This window comes from Lepus europaeus, chromosome 6 (genome assembly GCF_033115175.1).
Source record: "Lepus europaeus isolate LE1 chromosome 6, mLepTim1.pri, whole genome shotgun sequence".
NCBI classification, from domain to species: domain Eukaryota; kingdom Metazoa; phylum Chordata; class Mammalia; order Lagomorpha; family Leporidae; genus Lepus; species Lepus europaeus.
In genome coordinates this window covers 75,606,859-75,634,596 of record NC_084832.1, presented here as the reverse complement: position 1 = coordinate 75,634,596, position 27,738 = coordinate 75,606,859, and the positions used below count along the sequence as shown (strand labels likewise).

The window sequence follows — 27,738 nt, the reverse complement described above, 5'->3', positions numbered from 1 at the left end:
GCTCTGAAGCTTTCAGTTATGTGTATTTACTAGATTATAGTGTGAAATGTACTGCTATGAAGATGGGGCAGAGATTGTTTTTAAGCAGAAGAAACGCCGTTTTAGCCTGTGAATTCTTTGGAGGCCGTATCTGTGATGCATCTTGTCTCTCACACACACATCATGTCCATGTGTTAGAACAGTGCTTTACATATCATAGCTAGTAACTGTCTTTTTATTTGTAAATGCCATTTTGAATGAATGAATACATTTAGGAATGAATGAATAAAATAGGAATATAATAGCTTGAAGGGTGTGTCTTGCAGGAATCTGTGTTTTCCAAAGGTCATCTTGCCAACCTCTAAACTAACAATAATGGGTTTCGTTCTGTCCTTTGTTCTTGGCAGATGAATGCCCTACAATGTTCTGAATACAAGAGACTTTGATTCTCAACCTCTTGCCTTGGAGCATCTAAGTATACCTCATTATTCGTCAATGTGTTCACCTCCCCCCAACCTCCACCTCACTAACAGCTAGAAAATCAGGTTGACTCTTAGGGGTCAGACAGCCTCAGAATATTCACTCTAATTATTTGTAAGTCTGTTTTTGTAGCACCTAGCACTGTAGTTAGAGGCATTTACCATCTCAATAAGCTCTTCTCCAAAAACAAGACTCTCTGGCATTTCAAAATTCAAGAGCACCCATAAGTTTTGACAAACTGTGTGGACTGAATGGACAAGAAGAGATAAAGACCATTCACACTAAACTAAATTTGAATCTTCATTCTACTTCTTTAATGTTAAATGGTTTTAGCTACCAGTCAACCTCCCTCTTGTCTCATTTGCAGAATGGGAGAAACAGCACCTAGTTCATAGGGTGATTGAGAAGATCGGTTGTATGTGGAGCACCAGATGTGATCCTCAGCCCCTGGCAGGTGCTCAGCCATCATAGTCATTGTCATCACCATCCTCATCAGGGAGCTGGGATCAACTAACCAATTCTTCTGCTGTATTTCCTTTTGGGATTTAGCCTGAGGTTTCCTCTCCTTGTGTTCACTCAATCGAAATGGAGACTTGAGCAGGGCAGTTAGCCCTGTGCTGTTGCCATGCATCAGCACAGTCAGATAGTTGAGTCAGAACTCAACCAGGGCCCTACCAGAGCACAGCAAAAGCTGCTTTAAGCAGACCGGCCGGGCGCTCCAGGTGGTTGAATTCTAGCAGGTGACAGAGGCAAACAAATACAAGTACCCAAAGCTCAGAACTCCTGCTTTCTCACTGTATTTCCAGCAAAATAAGTGAAGCTTACCTCTAGTGTGAATTGTGGAGATCAGGGCAATAAAAGCAGGAATTTGAGGTGCGTCCACCTACAATAGGCGTCAGGTGGGAAACTTCACGTTTTGGGGAGTGAAGGTCTCAGAGACAAGTAGGATGAGCATAGTGCCAGGTCACACTGCGAGTCTAGGTTGCCAAAATGTGCAAGGCAGCTTATCCAACTAAGTAAAACAAGTTCAGAAAATTGCAAGAATTTTCAACCATGCTTCTCTAGCATTCTATTTCATCCACCCTCCTTCCTGTAAGTCAGCCAATACACCCAGGAAACTTGGTTTTTCATCATAACTCTGCCACTCACCTGTTCTTCTAGTAGTCACTTCAGTGTAATCCATCGTTGTTTTCTCTTCTATAAAATGGTAGCAGTCAGAGAGCCAGTTTTAGCCCTAATGTATCTGACAAAGGAAGTAAACATTTGCTCTCTCATCCTTGGGTATGTAGACATGGCTTAGTGAATCTGCCCTGGCTTAATCTTCCATTGTCCCTTTGAGGTACTGCAATGGATGCTAAATCAGGGGTCGGGCCAAGGATTCCATCTGGATCTAGGCTATCAGCATCAATTGTCAACAGGAAGAAGACATTCTAATGCCTGAGTCACGCAGAAGGAGACTCATTTATTCTCGTTCCATTTTGAAACCTGGAAATAGGACAAGATCTGAATGACTTCAAGGGAAGACAACACACCTAACTTTCCTCTTGTCCCTCAGCAGAGATGCAGACAGGGAAGGGGCGGTGCTCATCTTCTACCATCCCAGAGTGTAAGGCCACTTTTATGATGCAAGGTGGTGTGAAAATGGGAATGTTTCATTGTTGGGATTGCTGGAGACTGATAGACCCTTACTCATCAAAATTAGTTAATGAACAAGATGTAGGCAGGACCTTTCATATATTGCCTCTGTGCTGGGTTTGGGTCACACCTGTGGGCTCTCAGACATCAAAGGTGCTGTGTTGTGTCAGAATGGAGGCTTAAAAATAACATAATGTGATCAATTGCTTGCTGGCATGAAAGACCAATGGAGGGAACAGCTGTTTCAAAATAAGACTACAAGTTAACTAGAAGTAACCCAGCATTTTTTCTTGGGTAACAAACTCTGAAGAGTGCAGGATGCCAAATTCTACATAGCCACCCAGCATGACTCTAATGAAGTACGTCACGCCATAAGACCAACCTGTATGAACATCAGACGTGGCCAGCTGGCACACGCACTTAGAAAGGCCAGGCAATTAGCTAATGAGGGCATTACCGCGTGCTAATGCTGTTCCAGGTTCAGGCACTAGTGTCTGTCAACAAATCTTTGTTCCTTGGCCCTGTGTCTCAGGTGCTGATGTTACAGAGCTGAGTTCAGGACAACTTTCCATTTCACCTTGAAGTTATACAGGCCATTGTGTTTTTCCAGTGACACTGCTGGCACCACCAACAAACTGTTAGGAACAATGGCTCTGGTTGTCTGATGAATTTGTGGCTCCAAGTCATCAAGGTCTTGGGCAATTGAAGTACACACTAATCCCAGCTTTCTCTTTGGGTATTTAAACCCTATCTGATGAGCAGACACATTTGATTTTGATTTTGGAACCATATGGAGATTAAACATTCATCCCTGGCCTTGTGTTTCATGCTTGACTTGTTTGTGGATATCTAGATATCAGAAAACATCACATCGTTTCCCCTTTTTTAATATTCAAGGAATATGGGAACTGGTAAGCCCCGCTGTCCTCAAGAACAGAAGGACTACCTCTAATCAAGTTTGGGTCTTTGTAGTGTAGATCTTTGTGAAACCTACCGTAATTAATTGAGTTGGAAGCCTTATAACCACTCACTAACTTCAGCCCTTGGATAGAGCATGACTGTATTTCATCAAGCCCACGTTTGCAGCGTGGTGGTTTTCTGCACTGTCGTACACGCCAGTCTTCCTGTGCTGAGCACACGGTACATGTCTGTTGACAAAGGGTGTGTAAATAGCAGAAACACCAGCCTAAATGTCTCTATGTTCTATGGATTCCCGTCAGCTTCCCAGAGGACAATCAGCTAATCTTTTTGGCCAAACTCCTCTTTAAATAGAGGTTGCTGTTGCCTCAATAAAGCTAATAGGGGAAATATAAAAAGAATAAAAAATTCTTTATAGATTGAGCTCCCTGTTGAGTGCAGTGATAGAATCAAAGTAATGTTGCCCTGAATGGAGAATAAGAAGCAGTGCTGTTCACCTGGGGAGTGTTTGTATCATGCTTGACAAAGTACTGGCTGCTTTTCACATTATAAATAGATAAATAATAACTTTCAAAATCACTGTTTCTTAGCAAAGCAGCTTAGCTTGGCACCTTCCTTACTTGTTCTATGAAGACATTCCCCAGAAACCTGAAAACTCACCCAACCCAGAAACAAAGCATAGTTGGTGGCTAACATCAGAGTTAATTGTTGAAAAGGTTCATTTAGCTGCAGGATGAGGTAAGCTCACAAATTGCTTGTTTCTGCGCAAGGTTCAACTCAGAGTTTGTTTTCCTTATGATTAATATGTTTGGAATCATATAGTTGAAAAACTTCTCTTTTATAGCTCCTAAATGGGACTTTTCAGCTGTGAAATGAGATTTTAATACACTACCATAGTGAAAATCCAGTTGAGCCATAGAGCAGATAAGCCATGAGAGAAGTTTCATGAAGTAATAGAAAATATCAAAAGGGCTATTTACTTCAATATAATGATGTCCAATTCAACCCATCCATGGGTAAGACCATAATTTTGATGCCCAGTGATTTGTTTGTGGGAGATTATTAAAGTTTGCTCTTAAAGATTCAAAATTGGATGGTTAGTCCTCAAGTTATTGTTAGTTCTTTTTCATTATTCACTTAATTTAACAATGTACAGAGATATTATTTTTAAAATAAATAAGAGATCACTTGAAAATACGTCATACTGGCAAGAAATGAGAATTAAACACATTCAGTAATAATAGTTTATATTAATAATAGTACTGAAGGCTCATTCCTGATGATCACTGTGACACAATTTTGCTATTTCCAAACAACATTTTGTGTTTTAATATTCTTGAAAGTAGTCAATACAACTTTAGACAGAAGCCTAAATTATAATCAGCACAAGTTTTAATTTCCACAGGTCATTCTAATAATAGTAGCACTTGTGACTCATTAGATATTTTTTAAAAAACATTTATTTCTTTATTTGAAAGACAGAGTGACAGAGAGGGAGAGACACAGGCAATATCTTCCATCCACTTGTTCATTCCCCTAATTCCTGCAACAACTAGATGTGGGCCAAGTCAAAACCAGGAGCCAGGAGTTCCATCCTGGTCTTCCACATGGGTGGCAGGTGCCCAAGCACTTGGGCCATCTTCCATTGCCATCCCTTGTGTATTACCACGAAGCTTGATCAGAAATGGAGTAGTCAGGACTTGGACCAGCACTCCAGTAGGGCATGCTGGCATTGCAAGTAGCAGCTTAACCTGCTGCATCACAGTATGGGCCCCTATTGGGTATTTTTTCTTGTCGTCTATGGATGCAAGCCATATATTCCAACTTCAAATATTTCTAGAAAGACATAATTACTTTTGATATTTCCCGATGCCTTTGGAAATTTCTACTTAATTCCTAAGTTGTAATCGCATAGATTGAAGGAAGGTGGGGTTGGAATGTTCCAGTAGGCTTTTCCAAGATGATTCAGCCCTGGGGAACACATTTAAGTAGAAAGGCTAGTCCATGGAGGCCACAGAGAAGGAATGCCTAAAAATGTGGGGGAACAGGTGGGGGGTGGAGTGACTCAGGTGAAAACACAGGGCTGGGTGTTTGGCCTAGCAGGAAGACACCAGTTAAGGTGCCCACATCCAACATCAGAATGCCTGGGTTCAACTCCTGGCTCTGGCTCCCGATCACAGCCTCCTGCTGATGTGGGCTCCGGGGGGCAGCAGGTGATGGTTCAACCGCTTGCGCCCCTGTTTTGGCCTGACCCAGCATTGCCGTTAGCGAATTTGGCGAGTAAACCAGCAGATGGGAGCGCTTCCTCTCTCTCTCTCTCTCACTCTCTCTCTCTCTCTCTCATCTGTTTCTGTGCCTCTCAAATTTAAAAAACAAACAAGTTGAAAGACAGAGCGATCAGTAGTAACCTTGAAGCTGAAGATCCAGGAAGAAAAGCAAAGTGCTGAGAGATGTCCACCAGATTTATCATTTAGAAAACTCCGAGGGTCTTTAGGGAGGCTCTTTTTACTGGCCAGAGAAAAGCCACATTGCAAGGGGTTAAAGAAAGCACAGAGAGGAAGGGAAGGCAGGAAGTGGAAGCTTCATAAGAGGAGAACTAGGTAGGAAGCCACAGCCCCAGGTGGGTGTGTGGTCAAGGAGGGCACCGCGCGGAGTGGCTGAGGTGTTGACAGCTGAGAGACAGACGGGAGGGAGGAGCTGCTGAGGGAGCAGCATCCCAGGGTAGGCAGGAAAAGATCCCTCACCTGTGCTCAGTCTGTTTGCTGTGCAGAGTGGGCACAGGGGCTGGAGGGGGGTATCAGCACGAATACACAAATACACCAATACAAAATCCCATGGGGCTGACGCTGTGGTGCAGTGGGTTAAACTGATGCCTATACTGCTGGCATCCCATATAGGCTCTGGTTCTAGTCCCAGCTGCTCCACTTCACCCCCTGCAAATGCACCTGGGAAAGCAGGGGAAGATGGCCCAAGTCCTTGGGCTCCTGACACCCGTGTGGGAGACGCAGATGGCGTTACAGTCTCCTGACTTTGGCCTGTACCAGCCCTAGCTGTTGAGGCCATTTAGAGAGTGAACCAGCTGGTGGAAGATACCTCTGTCTCTCTCTTTCCCTGTCTCTGTCACTCCGCCCTTCACATCAATAAAATCTTTTAAAAAATAGAAAGTACTTTATTTTAAAAAAAAATCCAACAAATAGAAGGTAACCCAGTAACAAACTAGTGAAGGTTCTATTTTACACTTCTTGGTAACTACAATAGTTTGTTTCTGTTTGTTTGTTTTTTTGTTTTTAAAGCCTATGAGAGCTACTCTTTTGTTCAGTTAAATTGAAGATTAACTTTGTAGCCAAATTTAATTAAATTTTCCTCTCCACTGTTCAAATAATGGATTTGTGCCTGGCAATGTTCAATTTGGCCAAGAAATAGGCTCCACTAAGATGAGCAAAGCCAGCTACAAATGGGAAGGATTTGCTCCAGAGTTTTTAGTTTAAAATTGAATGCTAAAACTATTTTTTCATATTTCTAGCAATTTTCCCATTTCATATCATAGCAGCATCTTACCTGTTAGTACCTTTAACTTAGATGAGATACTTTCTATATTATTCTCTCTCTCTCTCTCTCTCTCTCTCTCTCTCTCTCTCTCTCTCTCTCCCTCTCTTTTAAGGTTTATTTTATTTGACAGGCACCAGTTACAGAGAGGCTGGGGGGCAAGTATTCCATCCATTGGTCCACTCCCCAGATGGCCACAATGGCTGGAGCTGGGCTGATCTGAAGTTGGGAGCCAGGAGCTTCTTCTGGATCTCCCACAGGGGTGCAGGGACCCAAGGACTTGGGTCATCTTCTACTGGTTTCCCAGGCCATAGCAGAGATTTAGATCAGAAGTGCAGCAGCCGGGACTTGAACCAGCACCTCTATGGGATGTCAGCACTGCAGGCGTTGGCTTTACCCACTACACCACAGCACTTGCCCCTCTATATTATTCTCTTGATCTTGAGTTTTTTCCCCAGTGTTTTGGGTGAAAATAGACATGTATTGCTCTGCTTATAGATGTTTATCTTAATAACCAAATAGAATAAAAGAGTCCTGTTTTTCTTTGGTTCAGGCTGAACGAGGGCCCCCACGGTTGAGTGCTGACAGTGCTAGATAAAATGACCTCAGTGTCATTCCAACAGTTAAGTCCACAGAGCTCGCAGAAGCTGCTGTCGCACAGGGAAGGGGAAGTTCATGGTGCAGCATCCACACATGTTCTGAAGAAGGGGAGTCTGAAATCTTTGCTAACGGTTCAGACCAGACGTGTGTAATATAAATCTCACTATCAGTCCTATCAGTGTCTTCAGTGGATTGCCTGTCAACGTGTTCTTTCAATCAAAGGCACTGTGTAGTTTCCCGACTGGAGGAGTTTAGTGGTCGATTGTTTGGTTGTTGTTTTTACCTTGTCTTTATAGCCACTTCAGCATTAAATTAAAAGCTTTCCTCTAAATTATATATTACAAATCAAAGTCATTGTAGTATTTTTTTTTTTTGAGAAGGGCAGTTACTCTTTATAATTTGTTTTTCTGTTTCCTGTAAGACAACTTCCTAGTTACACTTTGAAGCTTCCGGAAAGCTGAGATAAAAGCTTTAATTAGTGTCAGTGGGGGTGTGCATGGCCCCAGGGAGGTACATGGGGACTTAGTTTCAGCTCCTGACCATTATGGAAGAGGTAACACATTTCACCTTAAGTGATTCCAATAATTATGTGAAGAGTATGTCTCATCAGCCAGCTACTGAATGCTTTGTGCCATTTGTCTTTCAGTTCTGTGAGGTAGGTTGGTATTCTTTATCCTCATTTCACCCAAATGATAACTGAAACTTAGAGAGATGAAGTGAGGTCCATGTGTTGTAAATAAAGGACTCAGATCTCTCAGACTGCAAAGTCCATGAACTTGATTCCCCTACCCAACTACTGTCGTCATTACAAGACAAACATCTTGAGTAAAGTTGGTGATGACTCAACAAGTCCAATATTCCCACTTTAACTCCACTAGCACTGATGGGTTTTAACTAGTTTTGCGGAATATCTTGCAGCTTTGTAGGTGAGTGAAATCTCACTCATGTGGGCACACTGGAGATTTTGAGAGACCGCTACAAAGTGAGAAGTAGAAAGTGCTTTACTGGATGCTTCCCATATATTCTCAGCTCAGACGCCCTTTGATAGCTAAGACTCTCTTCAGACGTGTAACTGCCCTTGACTGCCTGCCACTTGTGCCCTGTCTCTTCTCCCTGGTGGTGGAATCACCTGTTCTCCAGTGTTCCACCCAGCAGGCAGCATTGACACTCTGTGAAACCCCAAGTGATGAAGAAGCAGAACGTGGAGTAGCAATGCTCGTCCTGCACTTGTCCCATGGCTGTTGGTGGGACCTGGCAGCACCCATTTTCACTTCCTTCGTCTCCGTAGTTGTGATTCAGTTGGCTTTACAGAGGCTTTCAGATGTCATTGTATCCTTGACGTATATAAGAAATGCTTTCCAATTTAATTTCTCAGTTTGTCTTCTCGTACAATCAGCAGCATCTGTTGCTAGTTTAATTGTTCTTCTTTGTTCTTGTCTGCTTTTTCTATGTACTCTCCCACTAGTGTAGTCAGTATGTATTTTTTTTTTTTTTGACAGGCAGAGTGGATAGTGAGAGAGAGAGAGACAGAGAGAAAGGTCTTCCTTCTTGCCGTTGGTTCACCCTCCAATGGCCACTGCGGCCGGCGCATCTCGCAGATCCGAAGCCAGGAGCCAGGTGCTTCTCCTGGTCTCCCATGCAGGTGCAGGGCCCAAGGACTTGGGCCATCCTCCACTGCCTTCCCGGGCCATAGCAGAGAGCTGGCCTGGAAGAGGGGCAACCGGGATAGAATCCGGCGCCCCGACTGGGACTAAAACCCGGTGTGCCAGCGCCACAAGGCGGAGGATTAGCCTGTTAAGCCACGGCGCCGGCCAGTATGTATTTTTTTATTTTTATTTTATTTTTTGACAGGCAGAGTGGACAGTGAGAGAGAGAGACAGAGAGAAAGGTCTTCCTTTGCCATTGGTTCACCCTCCAATGGCTGCTGCAGCTGGCGCACCTCGCTGATCCGAAGGCAGGAGCCAGGTGCTTCTCCTGGTCTCCCATGCGGGTGCAGGGCCCAAGCACTTGGGCCATCCTCCACTGCACTCCCGGGCCACAGCAGAGAGCTGGCCTGGAAGAGGGGCAACCGGGACAGAATCCGGCGCCCCGACCGGGACTAGAACCCGGTGTGCCGGCGCCGCAGGTGGAAGATTAGCCTATTGAGCCGCGGCGCCGGCCCTAGATAGTATATTTTGAAGAGCAAAGGTCCATTAACTTATAAGAAATCAAGATTCTCTTTATTTTAGATGACTATACATTTCTAAGCAATATATTCTACAAATGAGACAGAGCAGTTAATTTATAAGGTTCCTAACGAAGCTTCAGATATTCAGAATGAGCTCACCTTTTCTTTAAGTTCAAGACTCTTTAGTGTGGGCATGGGGGCTTGCATCTGCCTTAGGTATACAGACAATTTTCAAAAAGTTCATGGAAAAGCTATATTATTTTTAAAAAATCATTGCATAGATTTCAAAAAACTTTTGCACCAAAAGAAACCTTTCAATTCCGTTTCCCCACAAACTTTCTGAAATGTCCTTTTATGATCTTTGTAAGTAGAGGAGTTTGGAGAAGTAAGGCAGCCAGAGGGTTTGTGAGCAGCTAAATGTAACTTGGCTCTTTGTAGTGCACCTGCATTGGCCAAAGTAAAACTTCTTATTTTTGATATATAGCTTTTATATAGTTTCTAATACTAAACCAAATTTTGGGTCAGAATTAACTTTCACAGCAAATGAAAAATATGAGTAAGGGTGAGTAATTATAAAGTTCTCCTGGAAGGTCCGTTGAGCCTTCCCAATGTAAACAGAGATGTACTGATTAGGGAGAGTTATTTCTGTAGATCCTTGTCAGTACACATATTATTTGTGCAAAGGGTTAAATGTGGGTGCAGGTCAACTCACGTGCCAAAAATTCATCAGTTAGGCCTAATAAATATGTGATTGGGAAGTTGTCCCTTAACACCAAAATAATAAATAGATCCTATTCTATTTCTAAAACTAAGGATTTTATATAGTGTGTTCTCTTCCGTGTTTCTTATTATCTGTCAACTCCCAAGGTAAATACTAAAAATTTCCAAATAAACTCCCTATTTTTTATTATGTGGTTACCTTTGAAAACACAGAGCCACTTTTTTTCAATTGACAAATTAAAAATTGTATATCATTATGGAATACAACACAATTTTTTACTATATATGTACATTGCAGAGTAAATCAAACTGATAAACATAGCAGTCAACTTATGCATTTATCTTTGTATGATAAAATCATTTAAAATCTCCTTTTTCAAGTATGCAGTAAGTGTTAACCCATTTAGGGTTCTATAAACAGTTGCCATGGGGCCGGTGCCGTGGCTCACTTGGTTAATCCTCTGCCTGCAGCACCAGCATCCCATATGGGCACTGGGTTCTAGTCCCAGTTGCTCCTTTTCCAGTCTAGCTCTCTGCTATGGCCCAGGAGTGCAGTGGAGGATGAAGCACCTGGCTCCTGGCTTCAGATCAGTGCAGCACTGGCCATGGCGGCCATTTGGGGAGTGAACCAACGGAAGAAATACCTTTCTCTCTGTCTCTCTCACTGTCTGTAATACTATCTGTCAAATTAATAGTAATAAAAAAAAAAACAGTTGCCATAACCTGGGTAATTTCTAAAGCACAGAAATGCATTGCTCACAGTTCTGGAGGCGGGGCATCCCACACCAAGGCAGCAGTGCGTTCAGTGTGGACTGAGAGCCTGTGCCTCAGAGCTGGAGCCTTGTCACAGCACCCTCACCTGCTCGCCCTAGGGCCTGTTCTATAAGGGCACTAATCCCATCCAGGAGAATTCTGCCCTCGGGATCTGATAATCTCCCACAGACTCCACTTTCTAACACCATCACCTTAGGGGCTCAGTTTCAATGTATGAATTTCGGAGACGCATTCAGACCGCAGCACAATATGTTACTATTAACAGCAGTCATCATGCTATCCAATAGATCTCCAAAACTTATTCCTCTTAACCAACCCAAACTCTACAGTTCTCAATGTTAACATCAGAGTTAATGGTTATCCCAAGTAATTAGGCATAAATACAATTTCTGATTTATTATTCGGCTTTCTAATTCTGCTTTTCAACAAGAGATAGACTTCGGAATTGGACACACCTGGGTTTGAATCCCAACTTGGATTCCTAATCTGCTAGATTACCTACAGCTTTGCAGCTCACAGTGTTGTCCAGGGACCTGCGTTATCAGCATCACCTGGGGACTCGGTAGGATTTCAGGCTCTCTGTGATGCCCCAGAGATCTCTATACCCTTTAACCAATATCTCCCCCATCTGTCACCCTTACCCCAACGAGCCCGTGGTAACCACCATTCTACTCTCTGCTTGTATGAGTTTAACGGCTTTAAATTCCACATGTGAGACTGTATGGTATACATCTCTCCCTGGCTGGCTTTTATCATTTTGTATCATATCCTCCAGTTTGTGCATGCTGTCATGCCAGTGTTTCCTTTTTTTAAAAAAGCTGACTAGTATTCCATTGTGCATATAAGTCACATTTTTCTTACCCATGCATCCTCAACTAGACCATTCTGCTGATTCCTTATCTTGGCTATTGCCAATAAAGCTGCAGTGAGCATGGGCATATAGCTATCTTTTTACTATATTTCATTTCCTTTGGAAGTAACATTGCTGAATCATATGCAGTCCTTCTTTTAGTTTTCTTGAGTAACCCCCGTACTGTCTTCCGTAATTGTGCTAATTTACATTCCCACCCACAGTATAGAGTACCCTTTTCTCCACATCCTTGCCATCACTTGTCATCCTTTTGTTTTTGTTTCTTGTTTTCTTTTTGGTAAGTCCTTCTGATATGGAAGAGGCCGTATTTCATTGCATTTTTAATTTGCATTTCCCTGAGCATCCTATCCTGAATGTTTTTGTACGACTGATTTGTGTTAGGATAACACCAAGAATCACAGTGGCTTGAGGCAGATGCTGCATGCTAAGGTCAGAACACCAAAGGGACAGTATCTTGCAAATTTTAAAACTGGCACCTCCTCATCTCATAAAATGGAAAAATAAATGAAAAAATGGTAATATTTTATAATGTCTCAGAAACTCTAATAAATATTCTGAAACATGTATTTTTTTTCTTTCCAGGAAAAGCCTTTGACAAAATCTCTACAACGTGGAGAAGACCCCCAATTTGATCAGGTGTGTGATGTGTGAGACATGTTATGTTCTGGTTTTTATTTATTTTGAAATGCACAAGGCAAGGTCTGGCTGCGCCCTGTGGTTGCACTGATGAATGTCCTCAAAGAGAACGGGGGTGTGGTCTAAGAACTGTGGCCTCTGGCACTTCGAGTTGGATTTTCTAGGAGATATTCAGTGAATGCCTATCAATTTGAATTTAAAGTAGCTGGAAAGTGATGGAATATATGAGTAAGTCCCGAACTGACTGCTTTCTAAATCTTCGTACACCAGAATTAAAGAAACAGAAAAAAAAAAAAAAAAAGCTCAAAGGAAATTCCACTCAAAAACAAATGGTTCTTGTAAGTAAATACAACATGATGATCAGATTTCTGCATTCGAGCTTATCCGTGTTCTCGTGCACACTTTTTTGAATGCCTGCTATTTGCTTGATGCAGTGCTAGGCACCGGAGATATAAAACCTAGGATAAGCCTTAGCTCTACAAGAATTCACAATCCTGAGAGACGTCCTCAATCATAATTACAAAACAGTGAAAAAAGAGATTCCAAAAGGGAAAATAACACATGAACAGAAGAATTTAATAAATACAACGAAACTCCCTTGAGAATAGGTCAGAACTAATAAAATGACATTCATCTACTACCTAATACAATAGATGGTAAACATAAGAAATTGAGATCTGATAGATCCTGGCTGAAAAACTTGAAGAAGGTTTTAGGTCTTTTTTTTAAAAAAAAAAAATTTATTTATTTATTTGAGAGGCAGAGTTGCAGAGAGAGAGGGAGGAGAGAGAGAGAGAGAGAGAGAGAGAGAGAGGTCTTCCATCTGCTGATTCACTCCCCAAATGGCAGCAATGGCCAGAGCTGGGCTGATCCAGAGCCAAGAGCTTCTTCCAGGTCTTCCATGTGGGTGTGGGATCCAAGCACTTGGACCATCTTCCACTGCTTTCTTAGGCCAATAGCAGGGAGCTGGATCAGAAGTGGAGCAGCTGGGACTTGAACCAGCACCCATATAGGATACCGGCACTACAGACAGAGGCTTAACCTACTACACTACAGCGCTGGCCCTTGGGCCTGTTTTTAAGCATGAGGGACAACAGGACATCAGAGGAAGTTGGCAATGTACTTACTCTATCTAGCTGATGACTAAGAGGAAAGTTTGTTCTGCAAAATCTCTGATGGTGCCAATGTCAGTGACAAAATAATGCTATTGGATGCACCATGGCCTGGTTCTATGGTGATTTTTTATGGTCTGTTGGAGAACACACAGAGAGTGGACTCTCTGTGGGCTTTGAACTTGCCTTCAGTGAAGAATCCAGGGGAAATATCTGCTGTACAAGTCTAGCCTTGTGTAGAGTGAAAATCCTCTGTTGTTTGTTTTTACTCTTTTCCCTGAGAGAGACCTCCCAAGTTACCCCTCAGGGCCAGCCTGCCACACTGCTGTGGCCCTGGGCTTGCTCTCTCTTGCTGGAAGAGTTGCCTGTTGTCTAGAATGCTGCTGAAATGGGGATTGGGACTCATCCCTCTGGGTCATGGCGCTGTCTTCTCTAGTCACAGGTGCTGTGGTCACCTGGCAGGTGCTGGAGTGGTCAGAGACCTTTATGTGTTCAGTGCGTGATGCCTGGGGTCACTGTTTTAGAAATGTGGCGAGTTGTGGCTCTTGCTGCTCTCTTTAAAAATGTAAACATTTATCATCTGTCTTCTATATGTTTTCACTCTTTTATATTGTCTCTTTATCCTATTATCACTGTCCTTTCCTCAAAAAAAAATTCTTTTAATCATTTTCCGGTTTAATGTACCTCTTTTTTATTCTCTGGGATAATAGCTCTAAATTGTAATTTAACAGTTAACAGTTATCCCAAATAATTAGGCTTAAACACAATTTCAGATTTCTTATTCAGCTTTCTAATTCTGTATTTCAATGAGAAAGACTTTGGAATTAGACACACCTGGGTTTAAATCCCAATGTGGATTCCTAATCAGCTAGATTGCCCTTAACTTTGCAGCTCACAAAGTTGCCTGTGGACCTGCATTATAAGCATCAGCTGGGGGCTTGGTAGGCTTTAGGATCTCTGTGAGGCCCCAGAACCGCAGAATCTGCATCTTAACAAGACCTACAGGTGACCTGAAAGCCACCAGGAAGCTTCAGGAGCACTGCCATGTTGTACCGATTGAAGACACCTTGGCAATGACCAGCAGTAAGATGGTCCCTGAGAACTCTCAAACAAGGCACATCGGATTGCCTGCTGGTTATTAAATCACAAAGGCACAAAAGGACCATGAGAGAAGGCATGAGCCCCAGGCCATCAGAAAGCTTGAAGCTCCTTCGCCTGTAGATTCAATGAAAATGAAGTCAGCATAGCAACTGTTAAAAGCGCCTGCTGTGATTCACTTGCAGTGTCTTCAAAACACAGGTGTTGCTCATGTGATGGTAGTAAGAGACGGGGCCTTTAAGAGGCAAATAGGCCGTGGGGATTGCTCGGTACCCTTAAAAAAGGGCTTAACAGAGCAGGTGCCTCCCTTCTTACTCCCTGCCTTGTGAGGACAGATCATTATGGGGATGGAAACAGGCCCTCAGTAGATGGTGAACCTGGGTCAGCTCAAGCTTCGACATCCCAGCCTTCAAAACTGAGATGTAAATTGATGTTCTTTGTACATTATCCAATCTCGGACCATTTGTTACAACAGCACCAAACAAACTGTGCCTGAGCCCATCCACTGTTGCAACCAACAAATTGGAAGAATTGTTGTTCTGTTAGTCTTAGTCTCTTGTCATGAATCAAATTTGGGGATTTCCTTGGTTCTGATTCCAAACAGTAAGATTTTAATTTGGAATGCCACAGAGTCTGTCCAAGGGAGAAGAGCACGCCGGAGAAGCCACCGTGGTGTGGGCTCCACTGCTGTACTCACAGGAGCAGGCACTGTTCTAAGTGCATCCTTTCAACCGCATACAGCCTCTTCCTGTGTGGAGGCCACGTGTATCAATTTCTTCCTTTTCAATGTTGCTGGCGGGGATGATAGGGTAGAGAGCAGTAGGCTTTCCTTTACCGCTTTATCTGCATGGCCCGATTCATTCCTCCGCTTACCCAACCCTGAATCACTTTTCTCTTGTTAGAAATAAAAGCCAAAAAAAAAAAAAAAAAAGTATGTAATACTTTTATGATTTTCCAACCCCCTTCTCATGTATTATCTCACCTGACATGACTCAGTTCTTCCAATAACTCCAAGGAGAGAATATCACCATTATCTCCATATTACACTGAATGGAAACAAGTCTCAGAAGCTGCCCAACATTATATGACTAAAAGCTAGAGGAGCCAAGACTGGAAGCCGTAGGTGTGATTATTTATGGCTCTTTTTTTACTTTATGACCTGTTTGTTTCTAAAAACTAGATTGATGAGAATTCAGAGCAGATTTCAACAGGTAAAGCACCTAATATGCCATATCAGTTATGATTAGGTTTGGCTGAAAATGACCACACTGGCTGGAATGAGATAGACATTTATTTCTGTCATGTTCAAAAAGCATAGAGGAAGTTAGTCCAGTATTTGCATAATTGTTTTGCTTCCGTGTGGCTTTCATTCCCAAGAACCAGAATGGTTGCTTGAGCTTAGCCATTGCATCTGTATTCCAGACTGCAGGAAGGAGAGATGGAAAAAGAATTATAGAAAGAAAAGTAAAAAAATAATAATAATAAAATAAATTTAAAAAATGGAAACAGAAGTTTAAGAAACAAAACAAAATAGAACTTTCCAACATTTCAGTGCATTTCCAGTTGGACAGTTTAACCCATGGCCACTTCTAGCTGTAAGAGACATTGGGGAATTCTACTTTGGGGAACAATATGTCCATCTAAAGATGGGGTATTTTATAGCAAAGAAAGAGGGGAAGAGTGGGCATTGATAGCAACCACCTATAGTGCTACACGCTTTGCCAAAATGCCCAAACTAAAACAGTGTGTAGTTCTGTACCCCTTTGCTACTGTGGAATTCTCAAATGTGCCAATTTTCCAGTTTGAATTCCAGGATATGTATATATTTAGAGGCTAAGTCATCAGTTGTCTTTTATGCTTAGTTTTTACTGTTAATTAGCTGTTGGTTTAATATCTCTGTTTAGCTTATTTATAATCTGATACTATATACAATAACCCTGGGTGGGAAAAGCCTTCACTGTTTCATAAATGACAAGATGTCTAACCAAGATTCATCATGTACGCTCTATATTAGTGGGGAGAGTCATACTAGGGACTGCTTTACACATTGGCAAGCTAGAAATTTGTGTTCCCATTCCCAGGACACAAATATCATGAACATGATTTTGACTGATTTTTCCAGAGCACCTGTTGTGTACCAAGCATGATGCCAGCTTGAAGAAAGCATGGTGTCTGCCCTGGGGAGGCCACCAGTCTCGTAGGAAAGATGACTAGGAAACCTGTAATCAGATCGTAGATAACCTCTGGCTGGTGAGTCAGCTAACACTGGAAGTGTGCTGTGAGCCCTAGGACAGCAAGCTTTGCCCTGCCCTTCGGAGTCAGGGCAGCCTTCAGTGAGCTGGCAGTGGAAGTTCAGAACCATTTGGGCTGTAGATTCCAGTTCCTACTAGTGGGAAAGCAGTACCAATAATGAGAGCAAACAAGACGGAAGACATTTCCAACGGCTTTTGGGAGCTGTATGCTGCCACTCGATTATTTAAACAGCTGATTTCACTGTCAGGTTTTAGTGAGAAAGGTCTGTGAACAGTTACCTTGGTAATCAAGTTCTTGAGTGGACGTTTGGTCATTGGATGTGTCTATGCACACGAACACAAATCAGAGTGGGGAACAGAGAGGATGTGAGACTGTGGTCACGGGGGACCCCAGGTCCCCAGGGATGAGGTGCACATTCCAGGGGCTATAGAGCAGAGGATGGGAAGGCAGTGCACCAGGAGCTCTGAGTGCAACATGGGAAAGAAGTGCCACGTGGTGGGGCAGATGGCAGACATCGTGAGACTTCAGGAGAGAGGACTGGAGGGCCGATGCCCAGCAGAAGCTTTCTAGAGGGAGCATAGTTTACCAGGGGCACTGGACAACAGAATCAATGGTATTTTTTGCTGGGTATTGCTGGAGAGGAAGATGGGACATTCCAGAATAAAGGAGCATTTTATGCAAAGGCCCTGCACAGAATATGGCTTAAGTTATCTTTAGGGAGTGATAACTGGATCAGTTTAGTTGTGGGCACAGGGCATGTAGCATATTGTTAAAGGATAATGTTCAAAAACAAGCAGAATCATGACTCTGGTTCAAATATAGAATGAACACATGTTAAAGATTTTTTTTCTTGCCTTAATTATCAATGAAGGATGCTGTAACCTGTTCAGAAGGAAACCCCAGAACCAGACGCATTTACAAATCGGGAAGACTGAAATGAAGTCAGCAAAACTGGCTTCTCCACGTGGGGCGAGGAAGTCAGGTGAACTTCTGTAGACGAGTTCTCCCGTGACCACAGACAAGAATTATGGGGGCACTTCAAAAAAAAAAAAAAAATCACGGAAAATGGAACTACTTTGGTGCAAAGCATTTTGAAATCCAGATAGGGACTTTTCACGATATATATTATCCGTGAACTTTTAGAAGGCCCCTTGTATTTCGCATGGCTATCAGTTTTTTACCTTTTCCCCAGTTTTAAAACAACTCACAGGCTTTGAGAGAATGCCCTCGCAGACTCAGAATCTATATAAGGAAGATTCTATAGAAGGAAGAGAGATGTCTGGTAGTGTAGAGGTATGTTGTCTGTGATCTTGGACATTAGAAAAGTTACTCAGTTAATACTAGGAAGATGGACAAGCATTTGTCACAGGAGGCAGAGGATCAGTCACATTTAAAATATACCTAGGGGCAGGCCTTGTGGCACAGCACATCCCATATTGATGTGCCTGCTTTAAATCCCAGCTCTGCTTCTGATCCAGCTTCCTGCTAATGGGCCCCCTGGGAGGCACCAAATACTGCTCAGATAGTTGACTTTTGCCACCTACTTGGGAATTCCCTGCTGGAGTTCCAGGCTTCTGGCTTCAACTTGACCCCACCTTGGCTGTTACGGGCGCTCAGAGATTGAACTAGCAGATGGAAGATGGCTTTTGCTGCCTCACTCCAATACTGCCTTTCAAATAAATTAATTGAAAGTTAAAGATATTTGTTGGGAGCCGACATTTGGCCAAGTAGTTACTATGCCTGCAGCCTACACGGAAGCCTGTTGGTTCCATTCTCAGCCCTGGCTCTTGACTCCAGCTTCCTGCTAATGTCCACCCTGGGAGGCAGCAGTGGTGGCTCAAGTAATTGGGTTCCTGCCACCCATGTGGGAGACCTGGATTGAGTTACTGTCTCCTCCCCTGCCCTCATCTCCACGCAAATGCCATTGTGGGCATTTAGGAAATGAATTGGCAGGTGGGAGCTCAAATAATAGAAAATACCTATTACCCACATGAACGTGATGGTCCAGGCTGTGCTAGACAGGAGGATTCCTGGTGGATACAGGAGAAGTTGAAAGTGAGGCAGAGCAGAGTGCAGGGGAGTAGCTGCAGGTGAGGTGAACTAGGGCCCACTGCACTGGTTGGGAGCCGGCCTCGCAGTCTGGACTAATTCTATATGGGCTAGAGCTCAGCTAGTAGAGGAATGCTGGGCCTGCAGGGGAGGCAAGCAAGGGAGGGCTCTAAATCAGTTTTACACGTTCTGAATTTGACTGGAATATCTATGGAAAAGCAACTGGGGCTCATCCATTTATGTGGTCACTCAACAGAGTGGAGGGAGAGAGTGGAGCAAGTGAGTGAAGAATATCACTGGGAAACTTAGACTTCAGGATCAGGAAGTAGGATGCACAGAAGAGTGGCCAGAAATGTGGGAGAACCCTAGGAAGATGCTGGCGCCCCTGGAGAAGGGACTGGGGGTTGGTGCTTAGAAGCTCATGGGAAGCCGGCTCTGAGAAAGCCTTCTGTACTCACTGAGATGTGGAAAGCAGTTCTGCTGTGGATAGCTGACTGTTAAATAGCTTGACACATTTGAAGAGCAGCTGCCAGAGCACAGTCATGGCACCAGGACAAGGGGGGAGCTCCCTTTCTGTGGTCTGTGGAGTGAATGAAAGGCCGGGGGTACTCATCATTTCCTTCCAGTAATTTTCTTCTCTTAGCAAATTTTAGACAGGCTTTTTAAATACAAAGGCCGAGGCATTGTATTACAGATTCCCCAATGAAGCAGCTGCCTCCCTCTGATGACTGTGGACTTGGGTAGGTGGCGATTAAATGCTGTGCAAACAGCAAGTTAACCTGTTCTCAAAATGGAAAGCAGCACGTCACAGTAACCCTTAAGGGCTGGAGTTTGTAATGCTTCCCTGGTGAGGGGCATGTCGGCACGCTCAGTGGAAGAGTCAGGCTGTTGAGTGAAGTAGTAACAACCTTTCACATACCTTCCAGCTACAGGCATGTTTTCTGTGCCTTTGGTTTTCAGACCTTGGCTTCTGTAGTATCTAATGATGATTATAGAGAGTGAAATATACATTAAGGATCCTTTATCTGAAATGCTTGAAATCAGAAGTGTTTTGGACTTTAGGTTTTTTATGGTTTTGGAATTTTTACATGTACATAATGAGACATCTTGGATGGGATGTCTTATACAATTTTTAGTAATTTTGTGCATAAAACAAAGCTTAATGGAATAGAATTTTCTACTGGTGGTATCATGTGATCTCAATGAGACTCAGATTTTGGATTTGAAAGTTTCATATTAGGGCTCTTCAAGCTGTAAAACAATTGTTACACTGTATGATATTTTCCTGTTTGAAGTATTTCTCCAACTTTGTGTCTTAAAAGATTCTCATCTAGTGAGTGGAGATTATTTTCTCTTTGCAAAGTAAAATATGATTAATCCCCAAAGGAGCTTGTGCCAGAACAGTTGGGATTACAATTCAGAGCCTTGTTATCACAGGTGCATTGTTTTTTTATTTATTTTTTTTATTTTTTAGCTGTGCTATGCACAGAAGATCAAAGTATGCACAGGAGGCTAAGACAGGTGCACTGTAGGATCTGGGCAGGAAAATCTATCATGAGGAACCTGCTAACTCATGCCGTTTGCCTGCAGACTTCAAGGGAAATGACCAAGAAAAAAAAAAAGCCACTGGTTGGCCCTTGGGTTTGTCCCTGGTGATCTTTCAGATAAAAGTGCCCATAGTGTGGCAAGAAGTCAGAATTCAAGGATCAGGGACAGTTGGCCGTGAGGCAGGAAGAGGAAGAACTACAATGCACTGGACACAAAACTGGGACTTGGATGAGCCAAGCTAGCAGAGACATAGGAAGGCAGTGTGTGTCTTAAGGAGCCATCTTCCATGGATGGCCCCTGACTGACAATGGTTTTACTTAGGATTTTCTAGCTTTACAATGGTGAGAAAACAATACACCTTCAGTAGACTCCAACTTGAAACGTTGAACGTGTTCTTTTCCCCAGGGCTAGGGCTGCGTGGTCTGATTCTCCTTTGTGATGCTGGGAAGTGGTAGCAGCTGCGGCTCCCAATCAGCCCTACAATTACAAGAGGACACAACCAACGCTGCACAGCCTGCCGAGCGCTAGGCTATGACGTACAATAGGTTAGGTGTAGGCGATCCATTTTCATCTTCCGTTATCTTCTACTTACAATGGGTTTATTGGGAACTGACCCCATGGCAAACCAGGACACCTCTGTACTGAATGAAATATAGGAGCTTAACGCTGTACCTTCCTGCCAATCATTATGTCCATATTTCCCATATAAAATTATCACATTTTTCCAGTGTGGTGAGCTTCCTGAGAATCTGACATGTGGATGAGTCAGATACATTACAGCACTCGGTTTTATTCAATTGATGGAGTCTGATTCCAGAATAGGCACTAAGTTACTGTGCTAAGTGCCTTTTTCTATTAGCCTGGGAATTAGCTGTTGCCTGCAGCAAACTGGGGAGCCGGGTGTTCCCTACATTTCCCTTATGGGCCTCAGGTGGGGCACACAGCACGCAGCGACCCCCGTGGAAAGAATTTGGTAGGCTCCCTGCAACATTCACTGTGTTTCCAAGTACAGGGGTCACAAAAGCAGGGCAACCCAAACTCAGCTGCAAGGGTTCCAGTGAAAGCCCCTATAGCTTGTGCTTGGATAAGGAGTATGTGAGGTGGTTTTGTGTGTGTGTGTGTGTATGTTTTTTTTTAACCACCCAGAATATACCTAGAAAGTAACATTTATCCAGCTCAACTGAGTAGAATTCAGTCATCAACTCCCGTCAGCCTTTCTGTAATTCACTCAGCCTCTGATTTCTTTTTTTTTTTATTTAGTAAATATAAATTTCCAAACTACAGTTTATGGATTACAATGGCTTCCCCCCCCATAACTTCCCTCCCACTCGCACCTCTCCCATCTCCCGCTCCCTCTCCCATTCCATTCACATCAAGATTCATTTTCAATCCTCTTTATATACAGAAGATCGATTTAGTATACATTAAGTAAAGATTTCATCAGTTTGCACCCACACAGAAACACAAAGTGTAAAATACTGTTTCAGTACTAGTTATAGCATTACTTCACATTGGACAACACATTAGGGACAGATCCCACATGAGGAGTAAGTACACAGTGACTCCTGTTGTTGACTTAACAATTTGACACTCTTGTTTATGGCGTCAGTAATCTCCCTAGGCTCTAGTCATGAGTTGCCAAGGCTATGGAAGCCTTTTGAGTTCGTCAATTTCGATCTTATTCTGACAGGGTCATAGCCAAAGTGGAAGTTCTCTCCTCCCTTCAGAGAAAGGTACCTCCTTCTTTGATTCAGCCTCTGATTTCATCACATTATTATTTATGCATCAATTTCGATATTTAGAAATAGAAGAAGGAAGCAGGCCTTCTGAAGGTCTGTGATGTGCCCCACACTTGATAGCACCTCATTTTGTCAGAACAGCCCGGAGAGGGCAGTATTCTCAGTCCCAGGATAGCTGAGAACACAGGGCTTCAGAGAAATGGGGGCCTGCCAGGCTCAGGCAAATGAGAAGGGATGGAGCTATAACTTGAACCTGAAACTACCTGACTGTCCCAGTACCCTGGTGAAATTATGAAAACGTGTGTTGGCAGATGAGGCACATGTTGGGGTCTGAGAGCATTAGTTGTAGTTACAGCTATTTGAAATTCAATGACTGTTCTTCACTGGCGTCATCTACATTTAGTACTTTGCTTGAACATTCTGAGTAGTTTCTCTTGGGGTTTTCTTCTAGATGTATTTCTTTTTTTATTTTTGGACAGGCAGAGTGGACAGTGAGAGAGAGAGAGAGAGAGAAAGTCTTCCTTTTTCCGTTGGTTCACCCTCCAATGGCTGCTGTGGCCGGCGCATCGCGCTGATCCGAAGCCAGGAGCCAGGTGCTTCTCCTGGTCTCCCATGTGGGTGCAGGGCCCAAGGACCTGGGCCATCCTCCACTGCCTTCCTGGGCCACAGCAGAGAGCTGGACTGGAAGAGGAGCAACCGGGACAGAATCCGGCGCCCTAACCGGGACTAGAACCCGGTGTGCCGGCGCCACAGGCGGAGAATTAGCCTATTGAGCCGTCAGCACCGGCCCTTCTAGATGTATTTCTAGTATTTTATATAATCATTTCTTTATTGAGCACTTATTCAATTTTCTCTCTTTTTTCATACTACAAATATTTCTCCCTATCTTTTTTTTATTTTTAACTGATTCATAAATATTATACATGTTTAGGGGGTGCTGCATAATGTTTCAATTCGTGTATGCACACCTCAGTTTTCTTACTATATTTAAAATGCCATCTAGTAACAGGAAACACCTGGAAAAAAGACCCATACATCTATAATAGAGCTAAAATAGCTTTTTACCATCTTGGGTGGTAGTGATTTTCTTGAAAAGGAAGCAGGTTAAATTTTAATGTTTTTTTTTTCACTTTATGTTGCTATATGGGCAAAATGTTGAAATCTTTACCTAATATATACTAAACTGATCTTCTGTATACAAAGAGAATTGAAAATGAATCTTTACATGAATGGAAGGGGAAAGGGAGCGGGAAAGGGGAGGGTTGCGGGCAGGAGGGAAGTTATGGGAGGGGGGAAGCCATTGTAACCCATAAGCTATACTTTGGAAATTTATATTCATTAAATAAAAGTTTAATGAAAACAAAAACAAAAACAAAAAAAAACTCAAAAAAAATTTTTAATGTTTGATTCTAACGTTGCAGCTCAGTGGAAATCTACTTAACAATATATAAGTGAAAAAAGACAACTGAGAGTGAAAACAACCTGGCATTGGACTTACATGTGTTAAATGTTTTATTCAGTATTTCTTGTTCAGTGGGACAGTGTATTCTTCAATACCAACCAGGTTGTTAAAATCAAAGAATGAAGATCTTTCTTAGTTTATGGGAAAATATATTTAACATTTAGTTTTTTATTTTTGTTTTAGTAATTACTAAATCGGTATCTGTCACTCAGAAATGCAGTAGTCTAGCAATAATGTGACATGTGAGTGAGCAAAAATAAATTGGAAATTACTTCCTTATATGAACATTTTGTGGCATGACACAATGAGAAACCTGACCCAGAAGGTTCCTTGACCCCCTGACTTTGAAAAATTAAGGCATCAGTGGAATGATTTTAGAATTATTCATTAAATTCACCACTCTTGACAAGTCAGCCTTATTACTGAGAAATACAGAATGACTCCACTGAGAAATTATTCAAATATTTATGTATAAACTTTTCTTCCTTGCATTTACCAAGTGTAATAAAATTCAGATGAAAACTTATGTCTTCGCTCCAGCATAATGGACAGTCTCTTAGCCATTTATACATAAAAAGCTAAAATAAACAGCAAGACATTTGCAGAGTATGTTTAGTATTCTCCTCTGGCTCCCCGAAAGGAAAACACCAGCATGAAGTCGCTCGGTGAAGCCCAGCACTTCGTCTCTTCATGCTGCCCAGTACCTAGCTCATGGGTGGTGGAAGAATATGGTCATTGAAATTCAACAAGAACATCTTTGTGGTGGCCCTGCCCCCTTACAGCAGCAGCACAGAGCTAGAATTCATCTTGCCATTGGCTCTGCTTCCCATAAATGAAGGACTTGAGTAACCAAGAAGCCACTAGGCCTTCCTCCCTTCCTGAGCTTTGAGGGCCAGGTCTTCGCAGATTCCACCCTTCCTTCCTGAAAGCCCAGGCTCCAAAGGGCAGTACCAGAAAGATGGAAAAAACACACACATCCACCCTGTACTGACCTCCCATCCCTTCCAAGCCGGTCTCAGTGTGCTTGCCAGGCAAAGGATGCCCAGTGGATCTAAAACCAAAAATGGCTTGAGGGTGACTTTTTGATGGGTAGAAGAAAATAATTTTTTAAATGTTCATAGCTGAGATTTGGAGGATACCATGGAGTTTCTCCATGGAGAACGTGGGTTACAGCTAAGTAAAGTGGCTGAGTGTTGTGTGTGTAGCAGTCTGGTCTAAGTTTCTATCTCCTTTATGGGTCTGTAGCAATTAATGGAGCTTGTAAATATCCTACCCAAATATTCTTTAAACAACCTTTTAATTTAAAATAGTTTCGGATTTACGGAGAAATTGCGGTGACGACACAGGTAATTGCCAGTTTCCCTGATTAACATTTTACATTACCATGGTCCATCTGTTACAACCTAGAAACCAACATCAGCATGTAATCAACTCCGCACTCCATGTGCGTGTCATTTGCTTTTCCCTAATCCCTTTTATCCTACTCCAGGATGCCATCTAGGACACTCCTTTACACTAAGTTGTCACATCTCCTTAGGCTGATTTAAATTATTGAGTTATGATAGTAGATGCTTTGGGGTCTTTGTATATACATAATAACCCATACCTGTAGATAACCCCTACCTGGAGACTCCGAATTCTGATCCCTCTTTCCCCTTTGAAAGAAACCTGTTCATTTTCTGGTTCAAAATGTTTTCAATAGTGGCGACTGAGGAAATATCCATTCTTGTGCTGGTATAACTTTAGAGAGAACTAGTAAATTACTCCCTTGACACACTTTGAGTTTTCTAAGAAATTACTGCTGTTAAATCCGCAACCACAACCGGAAAATGTTATGGCGATGGATATTACTGGGGTGGAGGAGAGAGCACAGGGATGATTGTTTTCAGTTTTTAAAAAAGTGAAGAGTGATAGGTTCATAGAGCAGATTGAATGTAATAGCCGATTTCTTTTAATTTCGGTTTACCCATTATTAAGGATAATATACAATTTTGTGTGGACACTCAGAGCTGTTGTCATAGGAGAGACAGCAAGAAATAAGGCTGTCACGAGATAGAATGGGAGGAAGAAAGCCCTAATTGTCTGGTTCAGTCTGAGAGCTTCTTTGAAAGGTGGCAGTGGAAAATCCTATTGACTGGAAGCACGTTACCTCCCTTCACAGAAGTTTCCTGTTTTATAAAAGGAGGCTAAGCCTGGCCTGCTAACGGCAGAAGTGTTTGAAGGTAACCAAAAATTTCCATTTCTTGTGCCACTTCCCCAGCTCCAGCGGAGATCATCCTGATGCCTGGCACTGTGGCAGGAATCTCATTCAATTCAAGCAGAAGCCTGTGTGTTCTCCCACACATCTCTGCTGGAGTAAACCTCTCAAACACCATTTTTATGGGCGTATTTCCCTCCTCAGAGCTCTGTAGGGGCTTCCCATTTTCTAGAGAAGAATCTTTTTAACAATATATTCCTCTACCCTGGCTTACCAAAGCCCTGTCACCTTCGTCACATGAATTGTCATAATCGTCAATGAGCAATTTTATGCCATCGTTACCATTTCCTGCCTTAGATCCTTGCGTGTTTTCTTGCTGGAGCCTTATCTCAATTTTCTTAATTTTAAAAAATTCTTGGTTAATATATAATACTTATACATTGTTATGGAATAGAGTACAGTATTTCAAAATGAATACAGCAGTTGTTCAAATCAGGCAGTTAGCTTTTCCATTTCCTTTCTTTTTAAGATTTTTTTATTTATTTGAAAGAGTTACAGAGAGAAAGGGAGAGACAGAGATCTTCTGCCTGCTGGTTCACTCCTCATATGGTCACAATGGCGAGGACTGGACCAGGCCAAAGCCAAGAGCCAAGAGTTTCATCCTGGTCTCCCACGTGAGTGCAGGGGCCATCCTCTGCTGCTTTTCCCAGGCCATTAGCAGGGAGATGGATCAGAAGTGGAACATGAGGGACTCGAACCCGAGCCCATATGGGATGCTGGCATCACAGGTAGTGCTTAACCAGCTGTGCCACAAAGGTGGCTCCCTTTTCTTTCCTTTGTGTTTGGATCCTAACAGCTCCTATCTTCCCATTCTTTATGCAAAACATTCTGCAGTGAACTATCGTCCCCACCTGTGCTGTGGACAGTAGGACCTATTATTTCTATCCCATTGTGTTTTGTTACTGTTTCCAACCTTTCTACCCTCCACACTCAACCCTTTCTAGCCTCTCATAATCACTATTTTAAGTTCAGATCCACTGATTCTTCCTTCCACATATGAGAGAAAACATGGTATTTGTCTTTCTGTGTCTGCCTTTTTTCACTTAACATGACTACAGTTCCATCTATGTTCTTTCAAATGTCAAGATCTCATTCTTTTTATAGCTGAGTAATAGCCCATCATTTATGTGAACCACATTTTCTTTATCCACTCATCCACAAATGATCATCTTGTTTGATTGCATATCTTGGCTTCTCTTTCTAAAAAAGTTCCAGGTAAATCCTTCCTTCATTTTCAGCTCCCACGTAGCCTCTCCTGAAGCCCCTGGTTTCAGTCTGCACTTTATATGTTGGTTCATGTGGGGACTTCAAGTCATAGGAAGTCGGGGCAGGTGTTTAGCTGCCCATATCCTAAATGTGAGTGCCTGAGTTCTATATCTGACTCCAGCTTCTAGATCCAGTGCCTGATTCAAGCCCTAGCTGCTCTACTTTCTATCCAGCTTCCTGCAAATGCACACCTGGGAGACAGTCGGGTTCCTGCCACTTACATGGAATTGAGGTTTAGGTCCAGGCTCCAACTTGGCTCAGCCTTTGGTGTTGCAGACATTTGGAATATAAACCAGTGGTTGGGAGATTTTCTCCCCCACCCTGCCTCTGCCTCTCAAATAAAATTTAATTTTTTACATGTTGATAGAAAGTGGCACTAAAAGATGAGTTTATTTTGATTCCAAAAATGTTTTAAATCTATGTATATGTAGGATTCTAAAAAGTTCATGGAAAATTCATTTTGTGAAAAACTATTCATGGATCTAAAATATTTTTAATATCAAAAAGCTATCTTTTTAATTCCATTTCCCCCTCATTCTTCTTAAAGTAACCTCATGTTTCAAAAAAATTGGAAGTCATATTTTCCATTTTGACACATTTACATAGTGTCTACACCAAATTGAGATCA

General features: G+C 42.6%; 1 protein-coding gene across 2 annotated transcripts in view; it reads left to right on the top strand.

Annotated features, from left to right (window-relative positions):
* Nucleotides 1-27,738, top strand: part of FRY (FRY microtubule binding protein) — a 512,138-nt gene that overhangs the window by 276,533 nt on the left and 207,867 nt on the right. For both annotated transcript variants that reach the window (XM_062194404.1, XM_062194403.1), the window contains one exon: nucleotides 12,273-12,326. In XM_062194404.1, the coding sequence (XP_062050388.1) occupies nucleotides 12,273-12,326 (54 nt within the window). The remainder of the gene's footprint in view (nucleotides 1-12,272; nucleotides 12,327-27,738) is intronic.